Genomic DNA, 27,003 nt, shown 5'->3' on the forward strand with positions numbered 1-27,003 from the left:
TTCTATGTAATTTCTGTGATAACCTTATGGAATGGGTTCTACCATTAGCTTCATTTTGCATACAAAAAAAGCACCACTCAATTAGAACAGAATTAGTAAATCCAAGTATAGGATTTGAGCATACCTCCATTTGACTTCCCAATGTGCATTTTATTCATGTTGCCTGTTCTAATCTGTAAGGAAATATGTGCTTCTGCCCATAAATCTATGCCATAAATTTTCAGAAAGCATTGGTAGTTCATATGAGGACATTTGTATTATGAGTTGTATGTATATGTATCTAGTGTGTGATAGAAAACATAAACTGTACAATAATTCAAAATGAAGTAAATTCCGACACTTATTAGAATATAAATGTATTTTAATTACAACTAGAGTATGTTTCTGAGAAAACTTGGAGAGTAGAACAATAGGATGATTTTATGTGTGTATTTGAGATTTAGTTCTGTAGGCCTAGAGCTACACAGTGACACTATGTTGAAAATGTTTGGAATGCAGGGCTTAGCTCTTTGTTTCTTTGGAATATTTTTCACAGTGCTAACAAGTAGCCATCATAAACTTCATCTTTTTTTTTTTTTTTTGGTTTTTTCGAGACAGGGTTTCTCTGTGTAGCTTTGTGCCTTTCCTGGATCTTCTGCTGTAGACCAGGCTGGCCTCGAACTCACAGAGATCCGCCTGCCTCTGCCTCCCGAGTGCTGGGATTAAAGGCGTGCGCCACCACCGCCCGGCATAAACTTCATCTTATTAAATGTTGATGGATACACTGAATGGCCAAACCAATCAAAACTCTACAACTGTAGTGAATGAATTCTTTTTATGTGTTGATACCAACTGTCAAACATCTGTATGCTTGTAGTCAGTGTTACATCAATTGGCACTAATCTTCCTTCTTTTCTTTTAACAGGTTGTTTCTATAACCTGATCACGTGTTTGCTACATAAAGCACAATGTCTCGATCCCGGCAGCCCCCACTTGTGACAGGCATCTCTCCGAATGAAGGGATACCTTGGACCAAGGTCACAATTAGAGGGGAGAACCTGGGTACTGGTCCCACTGACCTTATAGGTAAGGGCATGGCCTCTGATGCATTGTGGCATGCTGGGTTTTATTTTGAATTGTTAAGGTAGGATACATAGTTTTGAAGTAGTGATCTCTATAAAATGACCTGAATAAAAATGAATTCTTTTTTTGTTGTTGTTGCACAAATCCTAAATGGTCTTATAATAAAAACCTGGAGCTAGATAGCAGGGTGAAAGCTGAAAGATCAGAGAAGCAGAGCAAGCCACTGCCACCACCTCTTTTTACCAACTCCTCATCCTGATAGAGCCAAACTTCCTTTCTCCTCTCACCTTATATTCCTTTCTCTGGCCAGCCATATCACTTCCTGTTTCAAGCTTTCTAGTGCTGGGATTAAAGGTGTGGGATCCCAAGTGCTAGAATTAAAGGTGTGTGCTACCACTGTCTGGCTCTGTTTCTCTTTTAGACTGGATTAATCTCGTGTAGCCCAGTGTGGCCTTGAACTCACAGAAATTCAGACCGATCTCTGCTTCTGCCTCCTAAGTGCTAGGATTAAAGGTGTGTGACACCACTGCCTGACCTCTATGTCTAACTCTGTGGCTAGCTCTGTCCTCTGCTCTTCAGGCAAGCTTTAACAGAGTACAACAAAATATCACTACATTTTGTGTGTGTGTGTGTGTGTGTGTGTGTGTGTGTGTGTGTGTGTGTGTGTGTGTGTGTGTGTGTATGTAAGTCATTATTTATCAATGATCTTTATGCCATCTTTCTTCAAATCCTTCAGAAATTTGTCATGGCTGAGATTTGTTCCTGCTCCTTCAACTTGGAGTGTCCTGCTTATTTTGCTAATGATAAAAGCTAAATACTGCTTTAAAAATAGAAGTGAACGTTGGATAGTTGGGCTAGAGGGTGAATTTAATATATAATCTTATGATCGATATATGAACTACAAAGGAGGGTGTAGAGGTACATTCTCAGTCCATGCTGTTGGATACAGTTCTAAATCTTTCACATGAGTTCTTTCTAGACTTGGCGTTCTTTCGACTGTTTTCATAACTAGAGTCTGAGCTGGAGCTGCCTTCCCATGTTAATTGCTGATGACTAGTTTTTGACTATCCAGAAAAATTTCCTTTTTAGAGAAAGCAAATTGAAGTTTAGCTTTGTAGCTAATAATTGAGGTTTGTGCTTCTCAGATAATCTCTTTGCTAGTGTTATTTAACTATATTATGTATAATTTTCTTTTGTCTCCCCCCCATAGTTTTTGATAGTTAGGAAGCATCTTTTAAATTTATTCTTACAAAGATAAGTGAGTGAAGAGGATGACCCTGATCTTTTTGCCTCTTCCTACCAATTGCTGGGATTGTAGGCATGCACAACCATGCTTGATGTATGCTGTTTGAAGGATCAGACCCAGGGCTTTGTATGTGTGAGGCAAGCATTCTACTGAAGGAGCCACATTCCAGCCCTAAGTCAATGTCTTGGCTTTTGACATAGTTCAGTCTAGTTGTTTCTTTATCTGTGTTGGGGGGAAAACCTTGGAATGCATGAAAACATACCTATAGATGGAATTCATTACTAAAATTGTAACCTATGGTGTCAAAATATGAGTTAACAGTCTCTGTACATTTAATCTTGCTTCATTTTTGGACGGTGCTATTTTTATGTGACCAAATGGATATTACTTTCATAACCTTGCTGGTTTAGTTTTTACTCTGTCTCATCTGTTGCCAAGAAACCATTTTTAAAAAAGAGCAAACTCAACTTGTTAAATAATTTCCATGTTTTAACTGAGATGACACCTGTATTAGTCAAGTTACTTTTTAAAACCTGAGGCTAAACCAGAAATGATGGTATGCTCGTTTGAGTCCAGCACTTGGGAGTCAGAGGAGGCAGATCTCCGTGAGGGTGAGCCCAGCCTGTCAACATGGAGTTCCAGGCCAGGCAGCACAACATAGTGAGACCCTGTTTCACTGAACAGTGTCAACAAAAAACTCCAGTGTTCTCCTAATAATAAAAAATGATGCTATTATATTTCATGAGATAGATTTGTTAGTTTTTGTAAGTAAGCAAAAAAAATGGGCTTAAGAAATAAAGAAAGATCACATGATGATCTATTTTCATTCTGTGATATTGAGGATAATTGTTGGAATCTGTATCTAAATTATGTACTGATTATTAATCTTTGGAGTAAAATGCAGATTAGATACTAAATCAAAGGAACCTTGAAAACAGGTATGAGCAGATGCATAACCTTGTTCTTGAGTAGTTGACGCCCCCTGTGTCTTCCTCGATATCTTTCATAGTTACTCACACGAAGTACATTGAACTCTGCCCATTCCTCAGTTTGAATTACAGAGTTGTTACCTGGCAGGATAGTTATAAATGTGCTTTACAATACTGTGTTTCTACACCATGCTCTGGCAGTTAAGAGTTGAGTCTGGCTGGGCATTGCTTTCAGTTGCTCCTTGTCAGGGCATGGAGATGGGCCTGAGTTGGGGTGCTGGTTTACTGGGAAGCTGAAGAATGAAAGGCTAGGATAGTGACAGTTTTGTTAGAAAAACACTAAAGCAGATAAACTACCACTGAGCAGCTGCTGTAGAGATGTAAGAACTAAGTAATCCAGTGGTGGCCTAGAGTGCGTCTATGAGTCACTGTGTTCTAGTCTATGCATGAAATACATTCAATACCCAGTTCAGTCCACTCAGTAAGACTGTGTGTAACTGAACAGTGGAAGAAGCACATACAGATTCTTTTTAGAACATGACTAAGTTTAGAATCCTTTAGGAAATGGTTGCTAAATGTCTCTGTGTATTTTATCACCCTGTGTCAGTAACTTCAACTTGGAATGGTAGCAGTGCTTTCTGGAAACCATTTAAGTCTTAGAGTCGAAGTAATGTGAGTGGCCTGGACTTAGCTGGAATCCTTGCTTGTTCTAATTCTGCTGAGTGGGAGAAGTTTAATACAGTCTAACAGAAGTCTTAGGTGTCAGAAAGAAAACCAGGGAGATGTAGTGGAGTAGTGGTGAGTCAACAAACCCCTGTGTCTGTCAGGCACTGTCTGTCATCCCACCGCCTGTGTCTCTTGGAACAGGAAATGTGGGCTTTTTTGTTTGTTTGTTTTTAATTGTTCGTATTCATGCTTTTACTTTCAGGCTTGACAATTTGTGGACATAATTGCCTCCTCACGGCAGAATGGATGTCTGCAAGTAAAATTGTGTGTCGAGTGGGGCAAGCCAAAAATGACAAAGGAGACATTATTGTCACAACCAAGTCAGGGGGCAAAGGAACCTCAACAGTGTCTTTTAAGCTACTCAAACCTGAAAAAATAGGTAAGACTCATAGTGACTATCCTAAAGAAAGAATATTGGCTTTCAGGTGTTAAAACTGGTAGAATTTGCAAAACACACAACTGTCTTGTCTCATTAGATGTAGTGTGTTCATTTTGATGATACCAGGGTGTGTCTCAGTTTGCATTACCTTTCTGGTTCATGACTTTTGTCTTTCTCATGATAGAGCCTTGCGGACTGGCTCTGAACTCACTGCGCACCATTCTTTGAAAGGCAGTTTACTAAGTTGCCTGTCATTGTAAAGATGACAGTTGTAAAGAAGTGTCTTACAACTGATAAAATCTGTCCCCTTGGCAGTTTGGAATACTAGTTTTGGCTTCTTGATCTTGAGCATATGACATTGTTTTAACACTGTTACATGGTTAAGATTCAGAGTGCTATAGCTTCTACTGTGGCCAAATCTGTGGCAGTCTTATCTGTATCATATTCCCCCTGTCTTTATGCTTTGTGTCCTTCCAAGGCCAGATGAAATGTAGCCTTCTAGCTTTCCATGCTCTTCTCTGTCCCCCTAAAGTTATGTATGCTTCCTCTCTTCTTGGGTACTTACCTCCTGCTACCTTGCAGCGCTTAAGATTTGGGTTAGCGGAACCAAACTTCAGATTCTGAACCTAGGCTCTTACCACCAATGGCTGTGTAGGGCCAATGTCTGTTTTCTGTGAATAAATGCAGAATGGTAACATCTACCTCACAGGATCAGATAAGTTAGAACATAAATGTAAAGTGTGTAGCACTTTACAGAACAAATTAGTAATTTTAAAATTATTCCCATGGATACGTTATCTCTCAATAAAATATTCTTAGTTCTTCATTGTGATCCTGTAAGGTCTTGCATAAATAAACAAATAGAAAATTTTTGTGTACTATAAGAACAGCAGTCCTAATTAAATTCAGGCAGTGCTCTCACTATAGTGAAAAATAAGGTTTTCTTATCTATCTCAGCTCATAGAGCTTCCCTACAGTGCTGTCCTCCACAAATCCTTTATAGATTTTTGAAGTAAAAATGTAAGGAATAGAGGTAAGCTAAAATTTGAATTAGTATATGATTTCTATATGTATATATAGAAATATAACACCATTTAAATATGTATATATTTTTCACATCTTCAGAAAGTAAACTCTGAAATCAAAGCATGGACCTGTTTTACAGCTTTCTGGCGGAAGTGTACATCTTTTGATAAAAGTCTTATAATATTTGTTTATATAGCATATGAAGAAAATTTTGGTGAAAGTACCATTTTCTTCTGAACACTCAGCCCAGGGTATTTAGGATGACTCATAAAAGATGCAATGCAGATAAATGACAGAGTCTCAGTGTGTTGGACTTCTGTATAAGCTTGTATAGAGCCCTTGTTAATGTCTACTATGGCTGCCGGAGTGCTCTGTTTGTACAGTCCTGTTGCCTGGTGTTCAGACAACCTTCTTCTGGGAAGCCTCAGCCTCTGCTGCTCCTGGTGCAGCCGCAGGGCACACTTGCTCCTGCTCTGTTGCAGCCCAGAGTCCCTAGAGTGGTAATGGGCATGTGCTGTACTGACTAGGGCAGTACAGAGCTTGGTCCCATGAAGAAGAATGCTGTCTGTAGAGTTTGTATCTTGTTTACAGGTCTGTACCCAGTCAGCTTGCCCTGAATAATCTAGCCATTTCCATTATGGAAGCCATGCATTCTTTAACCATTTTAATTGTTCATTTGATATTTTGTTGAACTTACCAAATCAGCCTAAACTAGGGAAAAATGCTTTTTTTTTTTCTTTAAGTATCATGTAGGACTTTTCCAGCCTTCTGAATAATGAAGAGAATGAGAAATAACAAAACTATGTTTTTTTTTGGCATAATTATTCATGAAAACATGTTAGTGTTTAGAGAGATAAACAATGTTAAAAACGTGCATTTTACCTGTAGTAAAATGACTTTAGATTATGGAAGTCAGGAAAAGAACCTCAGTATTAAATACAAGTCATACATGTGACTGCTTCTCCTTAGTCATGTTCAAGAAGCTTTCTATGGAGTAAATGCTTAGCTTGAATGTTTGAGTCTTGAGATTTTTCAGCCATTTTTTCCCCAAAAGTTGACAGAGTTCAGAGTATTTTCTTGAATAAAGAGTTATTATAAGTCATATCATTGTATCTTATGTTTAACTTTTCAAATGTTATTATCAACATAATCATTAATACTTAACAGTGTACAAATAATTTTATGTGTTATTTGGAAAACATCTTTTTTTCAGAATGTTTTGTGAGTGGCTTAAAATCATCTTCGTTGAATAATGTATAGTGACACCATAAACCAAGAGATGTTACTTTTGCCATTCTGTAGATTCTCAGTATTTTTTATAAAGCCACTGGGCATGAAAAGAATTTGAGCTGTAGTGCCCTTAAATCTCTTAAAAAATAAAGCAGTGTGATAAGATGTAAAGGTGCCTGGATGGTCTTTATGTTATTGAATGCATATTCCTAACTTTCACAGGCATTTTAGATCAGTCTGCAGTGTGGGTGGATGAAATGAATTATTATGATATGCGGACTGATAGGAATAAAGGGATTCCTCCCTTGTCTCTCCGTCCTGCGAATCCGCTTGGCATTGAAATTGAAAAGTGAGTACCATCTGGCTCTTTAATTTCCAGCTTCTAAGTGTTTTATGTTCTTGCAGTGGAGGGAGTCACATTCAGGGATGTCCTGGAGAGCACAGGTGAAGGCAACTCAGCCAAATGGATTGTTTACTGTTATTATTTAATTATTAATTATTATTTTTGTGGTAATCTTTATGAAGCTTGATGAGTTTTGCCTCAATGTTTTCACTAGATAAAATTTTTGACAAAATTATTTTGTTTTTTTTTGCGGGGAGTTTACATTTTGTGCTTAAAAAATGTTTTGAAATTTTAATAGCTGCTATCTTTTTGTTTGGGGTTTTGGTTGTGGAATGAAGGGCCCTTATATGCTAGGCAACTATTGCACTATGGAGCTTCCCTGGTTTGTAACACACTCTTAATTAATGATATGAGCATTAGTACATTTTCATATGTTTAGATGATATTTAAAATCAATAGCATTATAATCTATTCATTTGCTTCACTTTCTTAGAAATATTTTAGAATAATTTGATCCAAAGTGATCTTTTATGTTTAATAAGTCCTGCCTAAATTCTTATTTAATCCAGACTTATTTAACTTTATTTGTCAGAATTGTGCCAGTTGAGTGATACCTTGTTTTACAAGTGAATTTAAAGTTTGGTTTTCATGATCCCAAGTATGGCCACTGTCTTAGTTAGTGTTTCTATAGCTGTGAAGAGATGCCATGGCCACAGCAACTCTTATAAAGGAAAACATTTAATTGGGGTGGCTTGTTTACAATTTCAGAGGTTCAGTCCATGAACATGGTGCTGGAGGAGTAGCTAAGAGTCCTACATCTTGAAGGTAACAGGAAATCTACTGACAGTCACACTGAGCAAAGTTTAAGCAAGAGAGACCTCAAAGGCCGCCACCACAGTGACACACTTCCTCCAACAAGGCTATATCTATCCCAACAAAGCCACTCTTCCTAATAGTGCCACTCCCTATGACTTTTTGGGACCAACCACATTCAAACTACCATAGCTACCTTTATCCGTATATCTTAAGCAAGTCATCTAACATATTAATTTTATCTAATCTATTTTCTGGCCTTAGTGATCTGATTACAGAATTCCATGATATGAATAGTTATGGAAGGTAGCAAGTTCTGTTAGTGCCTTAACCATATCCATGTTTTTGGTTTTCTAAGAATGAGGAATATTTTTACTAATCTTTAAATACTGAACCTTCATGCCTACACTTGAAGATAGATCATTAATGCTTTTGAGGGAAAAGTGCATTTTCACTGCTGTAGTATCCCTGCTCAAGGGGATGCGGGGATGGGGAGTGGAGTGGGGGAGTGCGTTTTGGGCCAGAATTGTTTATTGAAAAGCCCTGACATTTAGCAGCTTTTAGTGAGCTTGGGATGTCTAGGTAGCATATTTAAACCATTGGACATTCTAGAACTGTTTCAAGGGTTTCAGTATCCTGTAAATTGAGATGGAGATAGTTCCAACTAGAAGCGCAAGGGGCTGCCAAGCATGGATAAATAAGCTCGCAGTTGACAGAAAACCCATGAGTGCTGTGGGATGTGTTTCTCTACACTGTGAATATGTGTTGCTATGACTGATTAATAAAGAAGCTGCTCTGGCCTATGATGAGTCACGTTATAGCCAGGCAGGAAATCCGGGAGAGACAGGAAGAGGAAGGGCAGAGTCGGGAGTCACCAGCCAGACACAGAGGAAGCAAGATATCAAGGCAGAACTGAGAAAAGGCACCAAGCCACGAGGCTCAACATAGATAAGAATTATGGGTTAATTTAAGTGTAAGAGCTAGTCAGTAATAAGCCTCAGCTAATGGCCGAGCAGTAATAATTAATATAAGCTTCTGAGTGATTATTTTATTAGCAGGCCACAGGACTGTGGGAGCCTGGCAGGATTGGAGAAAACTTCCAGGTACACATGAGGGGCTGGGAGAAAGTTAGCCCTTCTTGAGCCTGCTGTGAAGCATGGGAGGGAGGAATCATTCTGACTGACTGTCCTTTGCCTAGAGGACTGCTCACAGATGATGGAGATTGAGGGGAAGCACATGCTGTGTAGGAGAGTCAGACAGACCAGCTGTATTAGTAAGAGCTTCTGTTGCTGTGATAAATACCATGGTCAAAAGCAACTAGGGAGGGAAGGGTTTATTTCATCTTACAACTCTCAGGTCACAGTCCATCACTGGGAGAAGTCAGGACAGGAACCTTGAGGCAGGAACTGATGTAAAGGCCACAGAGGAATGGTGCTTACTGGCCTGCTCCGTAGTTTGTTCAGCCTATTTTCTTACAGCACCCAGGACCTCCAGCTGTGGTGTGACAGAATTTTTCCTGGGAAGATACACCACCCATGTTTACTCGCCCCAGATAGGAATTCCATGACAGACCCAAGTATGGATACCACCAAAGTCCACTTGGTGAACCAATGAGTTTTATTGGGGTTACTTACAGGAGCAGAAATGTCTCAAAGACAGATGTATTACTAAAGCCCACTCCAGTCTGGGTGACAGCTCACACAACTGGGAACCTGGAGCACACTGCACAACCTGCAGCTAGCGCAACAGGTTGGAGAGTGTCCTTTCTAGGTGCCTCAGTTGGTCTAAACCTCTTCTAGGCTGGTTTCTGCTCCTTCCAGGCAGCTGCTCTGGTCTCAGAGTCTTCTTTGTAGCTTTTCTCTTCCCAGAGTCTTCTTTGCAGCTCAACATCTCTTTGACTGAGAGGGACTCTCAGCTTTTACTGCTTACTCTGGCTCATAGGTGCCTAGTGAATCTGGTCAGTTTCAGGGATTTCCTGAAGCTATTTTTCATTCTTTACTTTCCTGCTTAAGGAGTGTTCCTGAGCGTAGAATGTTTTAATATTGGAGGAAACTGTTATACAACAGGGTGGTACTACCCACAATAGGCTGGGCCCTCCCACATCAGTCACTAATTAGGAAAATGCACTATAAGCGTGCCTACAGGCCTGTCTTCTAGAGAATTTTCTCATTTGAGAGCCCCTCTGTTCTCTAGCTCGTGTCAAGTTGATATAAAATCGACCAGCACAACAGCCATGTTAGGATTTGGCCTGATGCTCATTGTCCTAGTGGCTGCCCTCGTTTTCATTTTGGCGGGTATCTTTTCTGTCTTAGTTGTTCTTGCTGTCTTGTCCTCTTCTTACCTTTTGACATTGCTGCTGCCAGCCACAGAGCAGTTTGGTGTGAACCATGTCTAGTGACATTTGTAAAGTCATGAAGGCAGGCAAAAAAAACCCCAAAAAACAAAAAAACAAAAAACAACAAACCAAACGGCATGACGAGTGGCTCAGCTTGCTTCAGACTCCCTTCACCGTCCTCTGAAAAGGTAGTGTTGTGTGACTTGGAGCCAAACCTTCCGGCTTTTAATTAGGCATTGAGGGCTTACTACTGATCGATCGCCTAAGATCAGGCCTTCCCTCAGGCTGTTGTGAGGGCTGTGCATGAGGACAGGTGGGCACTGCAGCCATAGTGGGTTGTGTGCTTATTATTGCCATGATACTTTGCTTCTCCCTGACTCAGGACAAAAATCTTTTAAATAAATATTGTAGTTTCGTTCTACTGCTATGATAAAATACCCTGACTGAAAAGCAACTTAGGGGAGAAAGAGTTTATTTATTTGACTTAAAATTCCAGGTTATAATCAGTATAGTATTGTGGGGAAGTCAAGGCAGGAACTGAAAACATCATGAAGGGTTTTAGTAGGCTCAAGCATGGCAAACATGGCTCTGGCAGTCCTTCCCTCCCACCCCCCATTCCCTCTTCCTTATTAAACTGTTAGATTACATTCCTAAAGCTAGCCACCAAGGTCTATTCCCTTATTTGGACACTTTCTTATTCCAGACTCATTCCTGAGGCTGACCACCAAGGTCCAGGTTTCAAAGTCTTGACTCCAGCAATCAAGAGCCCCCTTTTGGCTACCCTAATTAACATGCCCAATCAAAACAATTCAGCTCATCCTAACATGGGAACCCCTTTTGCTCTTTATAAACTGCCATTTGCCTATGGGACATGCCTGCCTCTACCTTATCCAGAGGCAGTCTTTTTTCCCTCCAGGGCAAATATCCCTTCACTCTCCTCTCCCTTTACCCTTTTCTTCTTTCTCTTGTCTCCCATCCCCTGTCTTTGCCCCTGCAGGGCAAATACGTCTCTTGTGCTGAGAACTTGGTCTTGGTGTATCCTGCGCCAGCTCTGGTCCTTTTACACTATATCCACAGTCATATACAAAGTAAGAGTGCTTGTTGCTCAGTACTCAGGTAGTTCACTCTTAAGCAGTCCAGCTCATGACATGGCACTGCCCACATTCAAGGTAGTTCTTCCCACCTCCACTAACAATCAAGACAATCCCCCATAGACATGCCTTCCAAGGTGATTCTAGGATGTGGCAAGTTGACATTTAAAACTATCACAAGTAAGTTTATACAGTAATAAACTGTTAAAATTAAAAATAGATATTATTTATTCAAATAGGTTTTCTCCCCTCCCCCTCCTCTATTGCTTCCTCCTTCCCACCTGACAAAACTCCATGGATTTTACTGAATTCTGTTCCTTGAGGATTTGTTTCTCCTTTTGGTGTGCTGGAGGTGGAACTAAGCATGAGCTCTATACTGAGTCCTACCCTGGCCCAGGTAGAAAAAGAGAGAGGGGAAGGAGAGGCAGAATGTCAAACACTAGTCTGGGGCTGTTTTCCTAACCCACTCAATAGTATTTAGTAAAACCCTTTGGCCCTGTAGAGAGTGATGTTGCGTTCGGATTAGAATCCTTACTGCCTTTGGCTTTATTATGTTGTGTATGAATTTCTTAAGTCATTTAAGAATTTTAAACCATTAAGTGAGGAACATGGGGATTTTACTATTATTTGCTAGTGGAAAAGTAGTAATTAACAAGGTCTGAAGAAGTATAAATGCATAGTATAAAATAATCAACTGTGGTCCTAGTGACTCCTTGGACTAGTGGGAGGCGGCCTTTGGAAGATGAGTCAGTGCCTGGTAATTGGCCTGTGAGTATTAGAGGTTCACTGTAGCCACTTAGGTGTACAGTGGAAGGGTGAGGACCCTGTGGTGCTGTGCCTGCTTTCTTTGACTATGAAAAAGCGAGTGAGAATAACATAATATAGGCTCCTTGTTGCTTTTGGTATGAGTCAGGTTTTAATATATTTTATTGGTGGACCCAGCATGCATGCCGTCATCTTTCAGCCCACAAGTTTTTAACAACTGGCATTTATTGGTGTCTTTGACTGTTAAAGTCCTTCATGTCCCTAAATTTTTAACTAATGTTTTTGCACACATGGTGCCATGGTACTTATAAAAATGTTACTAATTGCTCTGAAAAGGTAACTTCACTTTGACCAAGACTAGGCTTTGCTTGTAAAAGGTCTGTATTTCTGATTTACTGTGCTGGTTGTCACAAATATATATGTTCTTGCCTGGTTTCAGTTATAATGGATACAAACTATTTAAGCTGTAAAATAAGATAAAAATAGGCTCCTAGTAAGTGAAAGTCTTCACTAGATTTTGTTTCTTGAAAGTCCTGTTCGCCCAAGGAGAGTGTTTATCGAGACGTCTTGGCAGTGGTGCTTGTATGAAACGAAGGCAGTGAAATGGAGTGTGGCTCCTGTTTTCAATCACCTCCCATTTTTGAGTGAGCCATTACAGAGGAATGGTGTCTAGAGCATTCAGTTGATGCATACGTACTATCTGTTTTATTTCTACATGGCTTTTGGGCAGTGTACATCTGGCTCTGTTCTTATTGGGTCAGATCTCCAACAGAAAGAAACAGTGACCAGTTTCCCCAGGTCATTTAGAAAGCTGCCTTTACAAAAAAGACAGGGTGACAGCAGAGTCATTCCTAGGAAGATCATAGAAGTGTCTCGAATTTACCTTTTAGAATTTTGTAGAAGTAGATTTGTGGGCTATAGTATAGAGCCTAAGTACAGAAACTATACCAGATAAAATAAAACTTTTCCTATAATATTTAATGTAACATTGTAAATTATGTTGTTGAAATTTAAAGCCAAGAGAAATGAGTGTAGCACATACCTTCAAAGAGCAGCGTCAGGCCATTAGCTGTCAGCAGCCCTCCTGCCCTCCATCGCCACATCAAGGAAAGTGTGCAAGCCCATATCATGTTCTCTAGTATGTGTTTTATGAACATTCCTGTTATGTATCTGTCTACTTGGTCAGATGCCTGAGGCTGACCCTTCTGAGATGAATTCTGAGTTTACACTGCCATCTAATGGAAACAGTTTTAGGGGCAGCAAGAGTCGCTAGTGATTAAACTGCTTTGATTCCTTCATGAAAATATCTTGCGAGTTTTCATGGTGCCTCCCAGTCTCTCCTTCCCAGCTAGTGGGGAAAGTGCAGATGGAGTCTGAATACTCATCTATGGCTGTTGTAAAGAAAGTGGAGTGCCACTCTCCCTTAGAAGAGCCCACATCATACTCTGTCAGATGTGTTATATTCTTCTTGGTCCCTTCTCCTCTCTAAACTATGTGTCCGTCTGTGTTGAAGATGTCTTTTAAGAAACCCAGCTCTGCTTCACAGTAGCTCATCCTGAAATTCTTTTCTGTGTTGAAGGCCAGGATCCAGTTTACCCGAGTTAAGGTCTTAAAAATGTAAGGGAACTTCTCAGGCTGCTGCGGTGGCTGTGTCTCAGTTCCTGTTGCCTCTGACATGACCGCATTAGGAAGGACAGATAAAGGGTTCCAATGATCTCAAACCCATTTTCAGGTTACTGGCATGAGCTTGAGGTTTCAAAAGAGGCAGGATTGGGATAAGGGACAATAGATGTATATGATTAGCCCTGGCCAAGGTGTGCTCTGAATGGTTACTGTTTCAGTTTAGATTCTGCAAGGTTGTTGGAAGAAGTTCTTGTCTGGTGAGTGGGTCAGTCTGCTTCCTAGAAGGTGATTGCTTTTGCTCCAGGATGCAGCTTTGCTGTCATGGACAACAGTACTTGTCTGGGGGTGATTTCCTAGGTAACTGCAGATTTAGGGTAAGGACTCCTCTGCCTTCAGTTATCTTGTGGGCCTAAGTAACGAGTCAGGACAAAACCAGTTCTTTCTTTCTGTCTGTCTGTTTTTTGTTTGTTTTGTTTTTTTGAGGTGAGGGTTTCTCTGTGTGTCCAGGAACTTGCTCTGTAGACCTGGCTCAGAGATCCGTCTGCCTCTGCCTTCTGATTGCTGGGATTAAAGGCATGTGCCACCATGTCTGGCCTGCAAAATCAGTTTCTAAATGCCCGTTAAAGCCTACAATGTGATATAGTAGCTAACAGGAAAGATAGTCTGTCACCATCTACCCACCCTGTAACAGTGAGCCTATCAAGTGTTGATCATGGCTGGGAGCAGGAGGCAAAAGTATTACCTTGGAGTGAAGATGAAGCATTGATCACAGTGAGGCTCCTTTGTGTGTGTGTGTGTGTGTGTGTGTGTGTGTGTGTGTGTGTGTGTGTGTGTGTGTGTGTGTGCTGTATATGTAATACTCAGATACTAAGACTCGGGACATAAATGTAGAAATGCTGAAACTGTCTGTGTTTTCTTTTAGCATAGGAGTAGTTCTCATTGAATAAAATGTAAATATCTATAAAGTGACATACCTTATAATTTGGCTTGGGCAGTTTATCAGGCCGGGGAAGCATTTTTGATAAAGGGTTCTGCAAATAAGAGAAAAAAAATACACACAAGTGTGATGTGTACCAGAGAATATAATCTCTTTGAGGCTCTGACACTTCTAGTGTGAGAACTAGAGTTGCAGAAATGAATCTTAAGAGATAAGCAGGTTCAGTACAGGGAAACCCTTGAGTGTGGAGCTGAGAACTTGGACTTCATCAGGCGAACAGGGAGGTGGGCCAGCAGCAAAGCTTGCAAAATTGCATGACTAGGGGCAGGGTCCAGTCACGGTAGATACAGTGTGAACTTTTCCTGGGGAGCAACGAATGTCTCTTCACCTTAGATAGGAAAATGACAGGACAGTGTTCCCCTCAGATAAGACAATGACAGGGTGGTGTTCACCTCAGATAGGACAGTGACAGGGCAGTGTTCCCCTCAGATAGAACAATGTCAGGTTAAAGAAATGATTCCACCTGCACTGGTTAATTTTAAATGTCAGCTTGCCACAACAATGTTTACATGGTAGGAAATCAGCTGTAATATAGAAAGTATATTCCATACTGCGTTCAAATATGTCCTTGATAGCTTATTGTATATAAACATTTTAGTTTATTGTGTAGTACTTGGTGATGCTAGTATCTGTATCAGTTGTAATGAATTTTAACTCTTTTTCTGTCTAGAAGTAAACTTCCTCAGAAGGACTTAGAAGTGTTGTTCCATGGCATGAGTGCTGATTTTACAAGTGAGAATTTTTCAGCTGCCTGGTATCTCATAGAGAATCACTCCACCACCAGGTTAGTGGACTTCAGACCCTGAACTCTGAGGGGCTTCAGACAATGGGCTTGTGCAATAGCACTGACTTAAGTCTGACTTTGCAGATGGTAACATAGCTGTAGGTTTGTGAGTTCTTTGACTTTGGTGAGTTCCTGACAGTCAGTTTATCTGTTTCCTTGTTTGTAAAATGTCATTCTTAGATTTTTATTCTTCACCCCACCATTTGATGTTTCATTATTTGTGCAACTCATTAACATTTTGTAGAAATAAAATGGTATGGTCTTATTTGTTGCTTTATTACAAATGTTAAGCTAGCATACACAATAGCGGGTTTCATCATGCTGCTTCACACATGTATCTCATGTGCTTTGCCTCTTGCTTCTTGTTTAAATTGTGAGTTGACCACAGGCTTAAGGTAATTTTGTCATTAAGGACAGAGGACTGTATTGAGGGTGAGATGAGCATTGTGCTCAGTGTTCCAGGATACTTGCATGAGTGAGTGGAGAAATCTACCTTTGAACAACTGCCCCTTTGAACTGCTAAGTGGACCAGCTGGGTCTCCTGTCAGTCATAGATACTCTGAACCTCTGTCTGCCAAATCATATATATTATAATACCTACATTTGTACTTCTTAGGGGCCTGACATACTTGGAATTATCATCTGAAGCTGTAAGACTTGTTTTATATCTGTCAGGCATCACAATAAATAAAAGGTTTAATCTAGATAAGAATTTGAAAGATTTTTGTTTTTATGTGGTTATTAATGTATATGCTTCACAGAACCTTTAGCATTCCTATTGCTTTACATTTAATGGAATCTTGTCAGGAATCTCAGACACTTGATTTCTTTTAATTGATTTCAGTTTTGAACAGCTCAAGATGGCAGTCACCAACCTCAAAAGGCAAGCCAATAAGAAGAGTGAGGGCAGTCTGGCCTATGTGAAGGGTGGCCTCAGTACCTTCTTTGAAGCTCAAGATGCTCTCTCAGGTAAGGCAACCCTGAGAACCATCTGCTGGGACTTCCACTGTGGAAACCTGACACTGTGCTCCCTCATGTTTATGGGGTGTGACATTCAGTCTGTATTTATAAAAGTAGAGGTTTAAAATGTTCCATAAATATTTGTTGCAGACTAAGCTGGAATCTCTTTGAAGACAAATACTGTAAATATTTGTCTCAAAGGGTCTGTTGACCCATCTTACATGTGAAACAGGAGACTCCTATACCTCTCCTTGATGCTCAGTCTTTGGGGCTGATAAGAAATTGAATCCCAATGGGCAAAATTCTAGAATTCTTAAAATCCTTTTACAGACATCACATCTTATTCATGTGCCTAATTCTAAAAATGTTCCCCATTATGTGTTTTATTTGTGAAGGACTGATGATAATGTGGCATTGTTTTTAGCCATTACCCCAGAAGCCCCCAACATACACAATCAACTGCCTGCTCTCTGACATCATCATTACAAGAAACGAAAATTGTTATCAAGAGCTTTAGATATTGCACTGAAAGACATTGAGTAGGATTCTAAAAACTGCCTTTAGTTTTTTTGTATATAATGAGTTCATTTGTATATAGTGAGAATACAATATGTATTTTTATATATTATTAGTATATGTAAATAAACATGAATAAAATTTATCATAATTGCTTTTGAAAATGAAGGTCCCTATAACTAATTACTTACATGCTATTAATAATTTATCTGTTCATTTATTTAGGTGTGGGGGTGTGTGTGTGTGTGTGTGTGTGTGTGTGTGTGTGTGTGTGTGTTCACCATAGCACTTGTCCAGAGGTCAGAGAACAACTTGTGGAAGTCAGTTCTCCTTCCATCATATTGTGCCTAGGGTTGAAACCCAGGCTGTGAGGTTTGGTGGCAAGCACTTGTGCCCACTGAGCTATTTTACCCGTCCATAACTCTCCATCTTTCTTCACTGTATATTAAAAGGCTGCACCTTCTTCAGAAAGACGGATTTCTAATACTTAACATGTATTAAGAACTCCTTGTTTTTTAACAATCAAATAATTCTGTCCCTCTCTTCACTAAGTGTGTATCTCATGTCGCCCCTTCCTTGTAGGTGGAGGTAGGACTTTGTTTGGGTGACATGTGCATGCTGGGAGGGAGTAGAACAAGGAGAGTCTCTTCTTGGATGACCCATGGTGCCCTGTGATTACTGATGTACCATTGCTGTCTCTCTGCATTACCAGTAGTAGTTCTTATGGCAACAAGAGAGCCCTGAGCTTGTGTGAATAGTTTTGTGTTGTAAGGTACATACAGTATTTACCAGACGTTTACTCTAGAAGAACGTTGGGAGCTTTAGATTTAGCAAAGATCATACTGACTAACTGTTAGTAATTTAATGACTTATCATGGTCAATTTAAAAAAATTAGTAACATGCCATAAATTTGGCTTCTCTGTTTTTTTATAGAAAGAGAAAGCATATTGTTGAAAAACAGAAATAACTAACAAGAGTTACTTATTGGTAGAGGTAATCATATTAACATTGTGATGTATTTTCTTTTGGTCTATTTTTCTTTGATAATGTTAAGCATATGTTAAAATGAGATCATACCATATATAGAGTTGTATGTACTAGAAACCTTTTGTTTTTTCATTAAGTTATTTTACCTGTTTATATTCATTGTGCGAAGTTGTGTGTGTGTGTGAGTGTGTGTGTGTGTGTGTGTGTGTGTGTGTGTGTGTGTGTGTGTGTGTGAGAGAGAGAGAGAGAGAGAGAGAGAGAGAGAGAGAGAGAGAGATCAGGATCTGCTTATTTCACTTAATAAGATCTCCAGTATGTCTGTTTTCCTATAAAGAAACAATTTTGTCCTTAACTGTGGCTGAAGAAAATTCTGCTGTTTATTTGTGTCTATCTCTCTACGTATCTTATCATCTATCTAATCTATCACATTTTCTTATCTTTGCATCTGTTGGTGGACACCTATGCCAATTTGATAACTTGGCTATTGTGAGTTACACTGCAGTAAACACGAATTTGCAGGTCATCTCTCTGGTTTGCTGACTTAGATTCCTTTGGATGTATTCCCAGAAGTGGTATATTTGGACCGTATGATAGCTCTATTTTTAATCTTTTGAGCAGTCTTCATAATGACTGCACTGGTTTACATTCCCAGCAGTGTATAAGGGCTCTTTCTCCTGCCAAACCCTTGCATCCTTGCCAGTACTGTTTGTTGCTTGTTTTTCTTAATGGCCATATTCTGATGAGTGAGGTGGAATCTCAGTGTAGTTTCCATTTGACTTTCTCTAAGGACTGAAGATGGTAGTCATTTTCTCCTGTGTCTGTTGGGCCTTGACACTTCATCTTTTGAGAAGTGCTCTCTCCTTTCTTTTTCCATTTATCAGAATTATATGGGGTTTGATACTTTTTTTTAAGTTCTTTATATATTCTAGATATCAATACCCTGTAAGATGAATAGTCAGCGAAGATTTTCTACATTCTGTAGATTATTTTCTTTACTGTGCCAACATTTGTAATTTCATGCAATCCCATTTGTCAAATTCTGGTTTTATTTTCCAAGCAATTTTAGTCATTTTCAGAAACTCCTTGCCAATTCTGTATTTTGAAGGGTTTTTCTCTTTGTCTTTGATCAATTTCACAACTTGAGGGCTTACAGTAAAGTCTTGATCCTTTTTGTGCAGGGTGTTTGGTTTTTTTAAGTAGGTGAGAGATAGGGATGTAGTTTCATTCTGTGGATATCCAACATGTGGATATCATTTTCCCAGCACCATTTGTTGAAGAAGCTGTCTTTTCTCCAGTATATGTCTTTGACACATTGGTCAAAAATTAGGTAGCTGTAGCTGTGTGGATTTATTTTGGGGTCCTCTATTCTAGTCCATTAGTTTGTCTGTTTTTGTGCTAGCTGCATGCTGTCTTTCTTATCATGGCTTTACAACTTCAGTAATATGATACCTCCATTTCTTCTTTTTGCTCAGAATTGCTTTGGCTACTCAAGAGTGTTTTGTGCTGCCCTATGAAACCTAGAATTATTTATTTGTGTAGAGAATGATAATCGAATTTTGATAGAGATTGCATTGACTATGTAAGTAACTTTCATTAACATAGCCATTTTCACAGTACTGATCCTGCCACTGTGAGCATGGGAGAGTCTTCCATTTTGTAATTGTCTCTTCATTTTTTCCTCCCAGTGTTTTGAAGTTTTCACTGAAGAGCCCTTCTAGTTTCTTGGGATTATTCCTAGATTTGTTTCATTTTGTTCAGTTATGGGGGCCATTGTGATTGGAATTCTCTTTTTCTGATTTCTATTTTGTCCAGTTCATTATTGGTATATGTATACTAAAGTGATTGACTTTTGATATTGATTTTTATCTCTTGCCACTTTGCTGAAAGTGTTTCTAAATCTAAGAGATTTCTGGTAGAGTAACATCTTTTAAATATAGGATCTTACAACACACACATGCATGTCTGTTCATTCCAGAGAGGGAACCAATGACAGACCAAAGTAATGATTGCAACAAGTCAAACTTGGTGAACCATGAGTTATTATTGAGTTTACTAACAGAAGTATGGATGAGGATTGCTTAGAGGAGCAGGGGTGACTCAAAAATCCAACTGCATCACCAAAAAGCTAATCCCAACATGGGTGACAACTCCCAAAAGTGCCTCCTTGGTGCTCTCTGCTCAGCTTGCAGGTAGCTGTACAGGTTGAAGAAACTCTCTCGAAGGAGCTTAGCTGATCAGTCTCCCCCAGCACTTATTAACTCTGTCCCTAAAGCCAAGCAGGGTCTTTTGAGAGACTCTTTCACATTTCCAGTTTTCCAGCTGTGACATTTTTTTGTTTGTTTGTTTTGCTTTTTGTCTTCTGAGTTTCATGAGCCTCCCTTTCTGTTCTGGAGAAAACATTCCTACAACAATTGCACACAGTGATAATTTAACTCCTTCCATTCCTGTTTCTTTCCCCTTGATTTCTCTTGCTCCCCTCGCCCCCAGCTAAGACTTCAAGCACTGTACTGAATAACAGTGGAGAGAACCAAACAGCCTACCCCAGCCCTGACTTTAGAGGAAATGCTTTCCACCTTTTCTTGTTTACCATAATGTTGGCACAGCTTTGTTGGATATAATCTTTATTCTAGGGAATGTTTCTTCTATTCCTTTTTCTCTCCCTACCCCCTTATTATAAAGTGACATTGAACTTTGTCAGAAGCCATTCTGTGTTTATTTAGATGAACTTGTGATTTTTTTCCTTGAGTCTATTCATGTGCTGTATTACTTTTGTTTGAGAATTTCATAAATGCATATAATATGTTTTAATTTAATCCACCTGCATTCTGTCCCTTCCAATTTCTCCCCTTTATCACTTGTTTTCTCCAAACTCCATGTGTTCTTTTTTAACGCCTTTAAATCAGTTAGTCTATTTGGTTCTACCTGTATGTTCATGGGTGGGTGAGGGGCATCTAATGGAGAATGAGTAGCACTCAGGGCCTGCATCGCTGATCAGCACTATCTGCTGTAGTGGTTTGAATGAGAAGTCTCCCACCATCTCAGGCATTTGACCTAGTTGGTGGTGCTGTTTGGGGATGCTCAGAAGGTGTGGCCTTGTTGGAGAAAGTGTGTCACTGGAGACAGGCTTTGAGGTTTCAGAGCTTTACACTATTCCCAGTATGCTTTTTTGTTTTATGCTTTTAGTTCAAGATGTGAGCGCTCAGCTTCCTTCTCTTGCAAACATGCCTTCACTCTGTCATCATGGACTCCTAACCCTCTAGAGCCATAAGCCGAAGTAAACCCTTTCTTTTATAACTTGCTTTTGTCATGGTGTTTTATCATAGCAGTAGAAAAGTCACTGATACAACCTTCCCTCCACAACATCTGTCAATTTCCAATAGCTCCTCAGATAGGGGTAGAGCTTCATTACCACTTTTCCATATCTGTATTGGCTTGATATTGCATAGGTTTTGCTCATGCAGTCCCAGCCCCTGTGAATTCATGTGTGCAACAGAGTTGTCATATCTCACAAATACTGGTTCACTGCAGATGTCTATTCCCTCTGGCTCTTACAATCTTTTTGTGCCTTCTTTGCAAAGATTCTTTAGCCTTGGAGGAAGGAGCTCTGATGCAGATGTCTAATTTAGAGCTGAGCAGTCCAGTTCCCTTGCTCATCGACCAGTTGTAGGTCTCTATATTGAGAAGTGCACTAATCTATGCATATAAAGATAAGAACTTGCCGGGCGGTGGTGGCGCACGCCTTTAATCCCAGCACTCGGGAGGCAGAGCCAGGCGGATCTCTGTGAGTTCGAGGCCAGCCTGGACTACCAAGTGAGTTTCAGGAAAGGCGCAAAGCTACACAGAGAAACCCTGTCTCGAAAAACCAAAAAAAAAAAAAAGATAAGAACTTAGGGGGCAGGTTATTACAATGACCATTTTGCAGAATACTAGTACTTGGTTCTTCTCTACGGCCTGTGACATTGCCAGCCATGGTGTTTTGTCCCACTTAACAGTCAGATACAAGTTCTGGCAGAAAGTGGTTGGTTACTCCCATGGCATTCATGCCACTGTTGCACCAGTGGGCATATTTTGCCAGTTATTGTGGCTCACAGAATTCACATCCAGGTAAGAATGTTGATGAGGTTTCTTCAACAAGCATGTATAGCACCTTCCAGCACCATGAAAGAAAGCTAGATAGTAGAGACGATGTTTCTAGGTTAGTACCAGCATGATTTTTCCATGTCTTTCATCAGGTTCAGGAGGGAACCAAGAACAATGACAGTAGGAATGGTAATGAGAAAAAAATATTTTGGAGGGGTTCTTTGGGACCCCATTGACCAACAACTTGAACAGAAGTGGACCACACCCTGCACTCAAGTTTTTATTTGATAGTCTATGGCTTCTGGCATTGTGCCCCACCCCCAACTATAGAGTAACACTCCACTGTGCTACCTGTACATGTGTGCATGCATGCATGTGTGTAGATACGCACATGTATAGATGTATATGTTTTATGAAGGTTCTACAAGAATTAAGTTTCCGTATTGCATTTTCAAAGATCCTGTGTTAGTTATCTCTTTCCATGTCTTATGATGAAATCTTTGATCATTGAAATTGAGTTTTATTCAGAGGAGAGATAAGGATTTATTTACATTTTTTTCTACACGTAGCTATCCATTTTAACCAGCACTATTTATTGAAGATGCTGTATTTTCTCCAGTGTGTATTTTTTGGCTTCTTTGTAAAAAATCAAGTATAGATACATAAACATATCCAGGTCCTCCGCTCAATTCCATTGATCGGTGTTTCTGTTTTCAGTCAGTACTATGCAATTTTTAATACTCCAGCTCCGCAGCAGAGCTTAAAATGAGAGATGGTGATACAGTTCTTTTTATTGTTCAGGATTGTTTTGACTACTCTGAATTTGTATTTGTTTCTATATAAAACTTAAGATCTTTTTCAATTTCTGTGAAGAATTGTGTTAGAGGATTGATAGGAATTGCATTGACTCTGTAGGTTCCTTTTGATAGGATGGCCATTTTCATAGGTCTTTCCATCTTCTGGTATCTTCTTCATTGTCTTAAAGGGTTTATTATATGTCTTTCAATTTCAATGGATTTATACCAAGATTCTGGTTTTTTTGTTGTTGTTGTTTTTTTATTTTTTGTGGCTATTATAAATGAGATTGTTTCTCTGATTTTTCATTGTGTTTGTTGTTAGTGTAACCAACCCCAATATACCAGAATTTCATTTACAAGTATTTTTCTATACTTGATTTATTTTTAAGTTTGATTTAGTTTTTGAGATTGGTTAGTTTATATTTTATGATATATTTTAAAACCAATCTCAAGTAGCATGTTTTTTTCCCTTCATGCCTTTGTGTAAGTCCCTTTCTTAAGACCATTTACATTTGTAACTATAATACTTCTCCAACAACTAATAAAATTAGCAAGAATTCTTCATTTTCAGCTCATCTCTTGAACTGGAATAGTTCCTCTTATTCCCTACCCTTTTAATTTTCATATCATTGAAGAAGCAAGGCCGTTTACCTTGTATGGTGCTCCACTCTGGGAACCACTGACTTCCACCCCATGCTGTCATTTACTGTCACTGCATTTCTTGTCTCAATTTTAGTGTCTTGGTCTGAGATCATGTTGTTCTTGTTACACCAGAGGGCTTAGTGTGTGGCAGGGCTGGTGATGGGGATGGTTAGGTTTCATCAGTCTCTCTCTCTCTTACACACACACACACACACACACACACACACACACACACACACACACACACAAATACAAATACAGAATTGGCAAATACAGAATTTCCTAGAAAAAAAGATTTTTTTTTTTAGTATTGCATTATAATTTTCAAATTACTTAAAATCTGGGTTATAGGCCTTGCCATGGTCTGTTTAGTTTATCTGTATATATTATTTTACTTTTTTCCTTTTATTAAAAAGTTTTTTTTCTCATAAATATATCCTGATTACAGTTTTCCCTTCCTCTACTCCTTCCTACCCACCTCCTTTCTCTCCTTAGAAAAGAACAGGCTTCTAAGAGATAACAACCAAATATGACAAAATAAAATATAATGAGATAAAACAAAAATCATCACATTGAGGCTGGACAAGGCAACCCAACAGAATTAAATGAGCCCCGAGAGCATACAGAAGAATCAGAGACCCACTCGTTCACATACTCAGGAGTCCCACAAAAAACACTAAGCTGAAAGCTATAATAGATACATAGCGGACCTAGTGCAGGCATGTCTCAGCCCTGTGCATGCTGCTACAGTCTCTGTGAGTTCATAGGAGCTCTGCTCAGCTGATTCAGAGGGCCTTGTTCTCCTGGTGTCCTCCATCCCTTCCGGCTCTTATACTCTTTCTACCTCCTCTTGAGGTTGTCTGAGCTTGGAGTTAGAGGGTGAGGGGGGATTTGATGTAGACATCCTATTTAGAGCTATGCATTTCAAGGATTCCCTCTGCATAATGTCTGGCTGCAGGTCTCTGCATCTGTTCCCATCTGTTGCAGCAGGAAGCATTTCTGATGATGACTGAATAAGGCACTGATCTATGAGTATAGCAAAATATTCAGAATCATTTTATTGCTACATTCTTTTAGTAGAACAGTAGTATTTGGTTTTACTATAGTTCCCTGGGCTATCTAATTTCAGGTTCTCTACCACCCAACCAGTGTCTGGTGTGTCCATCTCCTGGAGTGAGCCTTAAGTCAGATTAGATGGTTATTCTCACAAGCTTTATGCCACCTTTGTACTAGCATATCTTGTAGGCAGAACACAATTGTAAATCAGTCTGTATTGTAGCTGTATTGGTGTTCGCTTTTCTCCTTTGGTAGCATGCAGAGTATGTAGGCAGATTTTTCTGTCCCTCCTGCCGGCTCCCAAATCACTCACTACACAGAGACTTTTTACTAATTACGAAAGCTTGGCCGATAACTTTGGCTTGTTTCTAACTCATGTAACTTACCCATTTCTATTAATTTACTTTCTGCCTCGTGGCTTTATTACCTTTACTTTGTACTGCCCATGCTGCTTTCCTGCTTCTTCCATCTCTGGCTGGTGACTCTCTTTGTCTCGGCCCTTCTTCTTCTCAGCATCCTCTCTGCTCCCCAAATCCTGCCTAGCTATTGGCATACAGCTTTATATCAAACCAACCTGAGTGACAAATCTTCACAGTATACAAAAAACAAGAGTACCGTCTTGTAGCAAAGATATTAATATGTAGGGATGAAGACTCTTTGTAGATGCCAGCTTGACTTCTCCATGTTCAGTGAGTTGTGTAGTTGTTGGCCTCAGCAATTGGATCCACTTTTCAATTTGTGGAGAGCAACCCATTGTCTTGGCAGTCAGCAACTCAATTGAATTCAACCCAGTCCTGGCACTGGAAGCCTTGTTTTGTAACAAGAGATGGCCAGTTGGGACTCCATCTCTCTCATTATTAGGAGACCTCACTAGGATTGCCTTCATACATTTTGGGAAGTTTCCATTGTACTAGGTTTCCATACCATCCCTCAAATGTCCCTTAATTCCAGCTGTCTCTTTCCACATTCCCTCCCTCAACCCTATCTCTCCTCCCCATCTGATCCTCTCATACCTGTCCCCCGCTAGTCCATCTATAAAATCTATACTATGCTTCCTTCCAGGGAGATCCATGTGTCCTCCCAAGTCCCTTCCTCTGTACCTAACATCTCTGGGTCTATGGTGCTGTGGATATCGCTCTGTATAAATAAAATGCTGATTGGGAGCCGGGCGGTGGTGGCGCACGCCTTTAATCCCAGCACTCGGGAGGCAGAGCCAGGCGGATCTCTGTGAGTTTGAGGCCAGCCTGGGCTACCAAGTGAGTCCCAGGAAAGGCGCAAAGCTACACAGAGAAACCCTGTCTCGAAAAACCCAAAAAAAAAAAAAAAAATGCTGATTGGCCAGTAGCCAGGCAGGAAGTAAAAGTAGACAAGCAGAGAAGAGAATTCTGGGAACAGGAAGGCTGAGTCAGGAGATGCTGCCAGCCGCTGCCATGAGTACCAACATGTAAGCCATGAGCCATGTGGCAAGGTATAGATTTATAGAAATGGGTTAATTTAAGATAGAAGAACTAGATAACAAGAAGCCTGCCACGGCCATACAGTTTGTAAGCAATATAAGTCTCTGTGTGTTTACTTGGTTGGGTCTGAGCGGCTGCAGGACTGGCTGGTGAGAGAGGTTTGTCCTGACCGTGGGCCAGCCAGGACTGGAGAAAACTTCAGCTACACTATGGATTATAGGTTGCTTATCATTTATTTAATGGCTAATATCCACATATAAGTGAATACATACCACATTTTATATTTTTACATTAGTTCTTGTATTGGTACCCTTTTTTTGGCCTCCTTTTAAAATATGTAATATTTGCTCTTAGACTAGTAGTTTGTATCAGTTTTGTCTTTAAATTGTGTTTCTGACTAACTTTACTGTCAACAGAGTATGATTTTTTTTTTTTTTAGTATATGCCAATTTTACATAACTGTATAAAAATAAGAACAAGGAAAGGCCTGGGAATATATCACCTATTAGATAATTTCCCTAGACCCCTAGGTTCTGGGTTTTATGCTCACCATTACTCCACCCCACCCCCCATGAAAAGGAAGGAAGAAAGAGATGGGGTGGGGGAAGAAGTCAGTTTCTTTAGTATGACTGATTTGTTACCAATGCCCAGATTAATGACATCACTTAAATCCACATTATTTGTAATAAAACTGGCAGATAAATCTCTCTCTTCAACTTAGTCACTTTTCTTTGTGTATAGAATTTAGGTAAACTTATTTTGAAAATTTGGTGTGTGTTTTCTTGATGCTAATATTATGATTATAGCAATTGCAAAGATAAGGATAGCCTCTGGGTGACCTTCTGGCTTGGCCACTTGCAAGAGTATCTTACAGAGCTCATTTAGAGCTCTTGTAGTCCTGTTAATCACTGGAGAAAGTACAGTCTAGTTAGCTGTGGGAGAGATTATGTGTTGAATGGAGTTTGGGGAACTTCTGTGGGTGGAGCTTTCTGTTCTACCTCCAGAGGATTCAGGGTTAGCCCTGGCTTCCGGTAACAGCCAATAATATCAGCAGAGGACTGCCAGCTGAGGAATCTACCTGAGCCACTGGACTACAAGATAATTATTCCAGGAGGCATTGGTTCCAGTGATGGTGTTATTGAGAAGAAATCCTGAACC

The 27,003-nt window shown here is 39.8% G+C and overlaps 1 protein-coding gene across 5 annotated transcripts in view; it reads left to right on the forward strand.

The window, feature by feature from the left end:
• Exoc2 (exocyst complex component 2) overlaps positions 1-27,003 on the forward strand; it is a 180,306-nt gene that overhangs the window by 39,167 nt on the left and 114,136 nt on the right. For 4 of the 5 annotated variants that reach the window (XM_052726869.1, XM_052726870.1, XM_052726872.1 and 1 more), the window contains 5 exons: positions 905-1,065; positions 4,166-4,342; positions 6,821-6,947; positions 15,236-15,349; positions 16,194-16,318. In XM_052726869.1, the coding sequence (XP_052582829.1) occupies positions 948-1,065; positions 4,166-4,342; positions 6,821-6,947; positions 15,236-15,349; positions 16,194-16,318 (661 nt within the window). In that variant the 5' untranslated portion in view covers positions 905-947. The remainder of the gene's footprint in view (positions 1-904; positions 1,066-4,165; positions 4,343-6,820; positions 6,948-15,235; positions 15,350-16,193; positions 16,319-27,003) is intronic. The other variant, XM_052726873.1, reaches the window with a different exon arrangement.

Source organism: Peromyscus californicus, unplaced genomic scaffold, assembly GCF_007827085.1.
Source record: "Peromyscus californicus insignis strain IS unplaced genomic scaffold, ASM782708v3 Scaffold_8__1_contigs__length_139910024, whole genome shotgun sequence".
Classification (NCBI taxonomy): domain Eukaryota; kingdom Metazoa; phylum Chordata; class Mammalia; order Rodentia; family Cricetidae; genus Peromyscus; species Peromyscus californicus.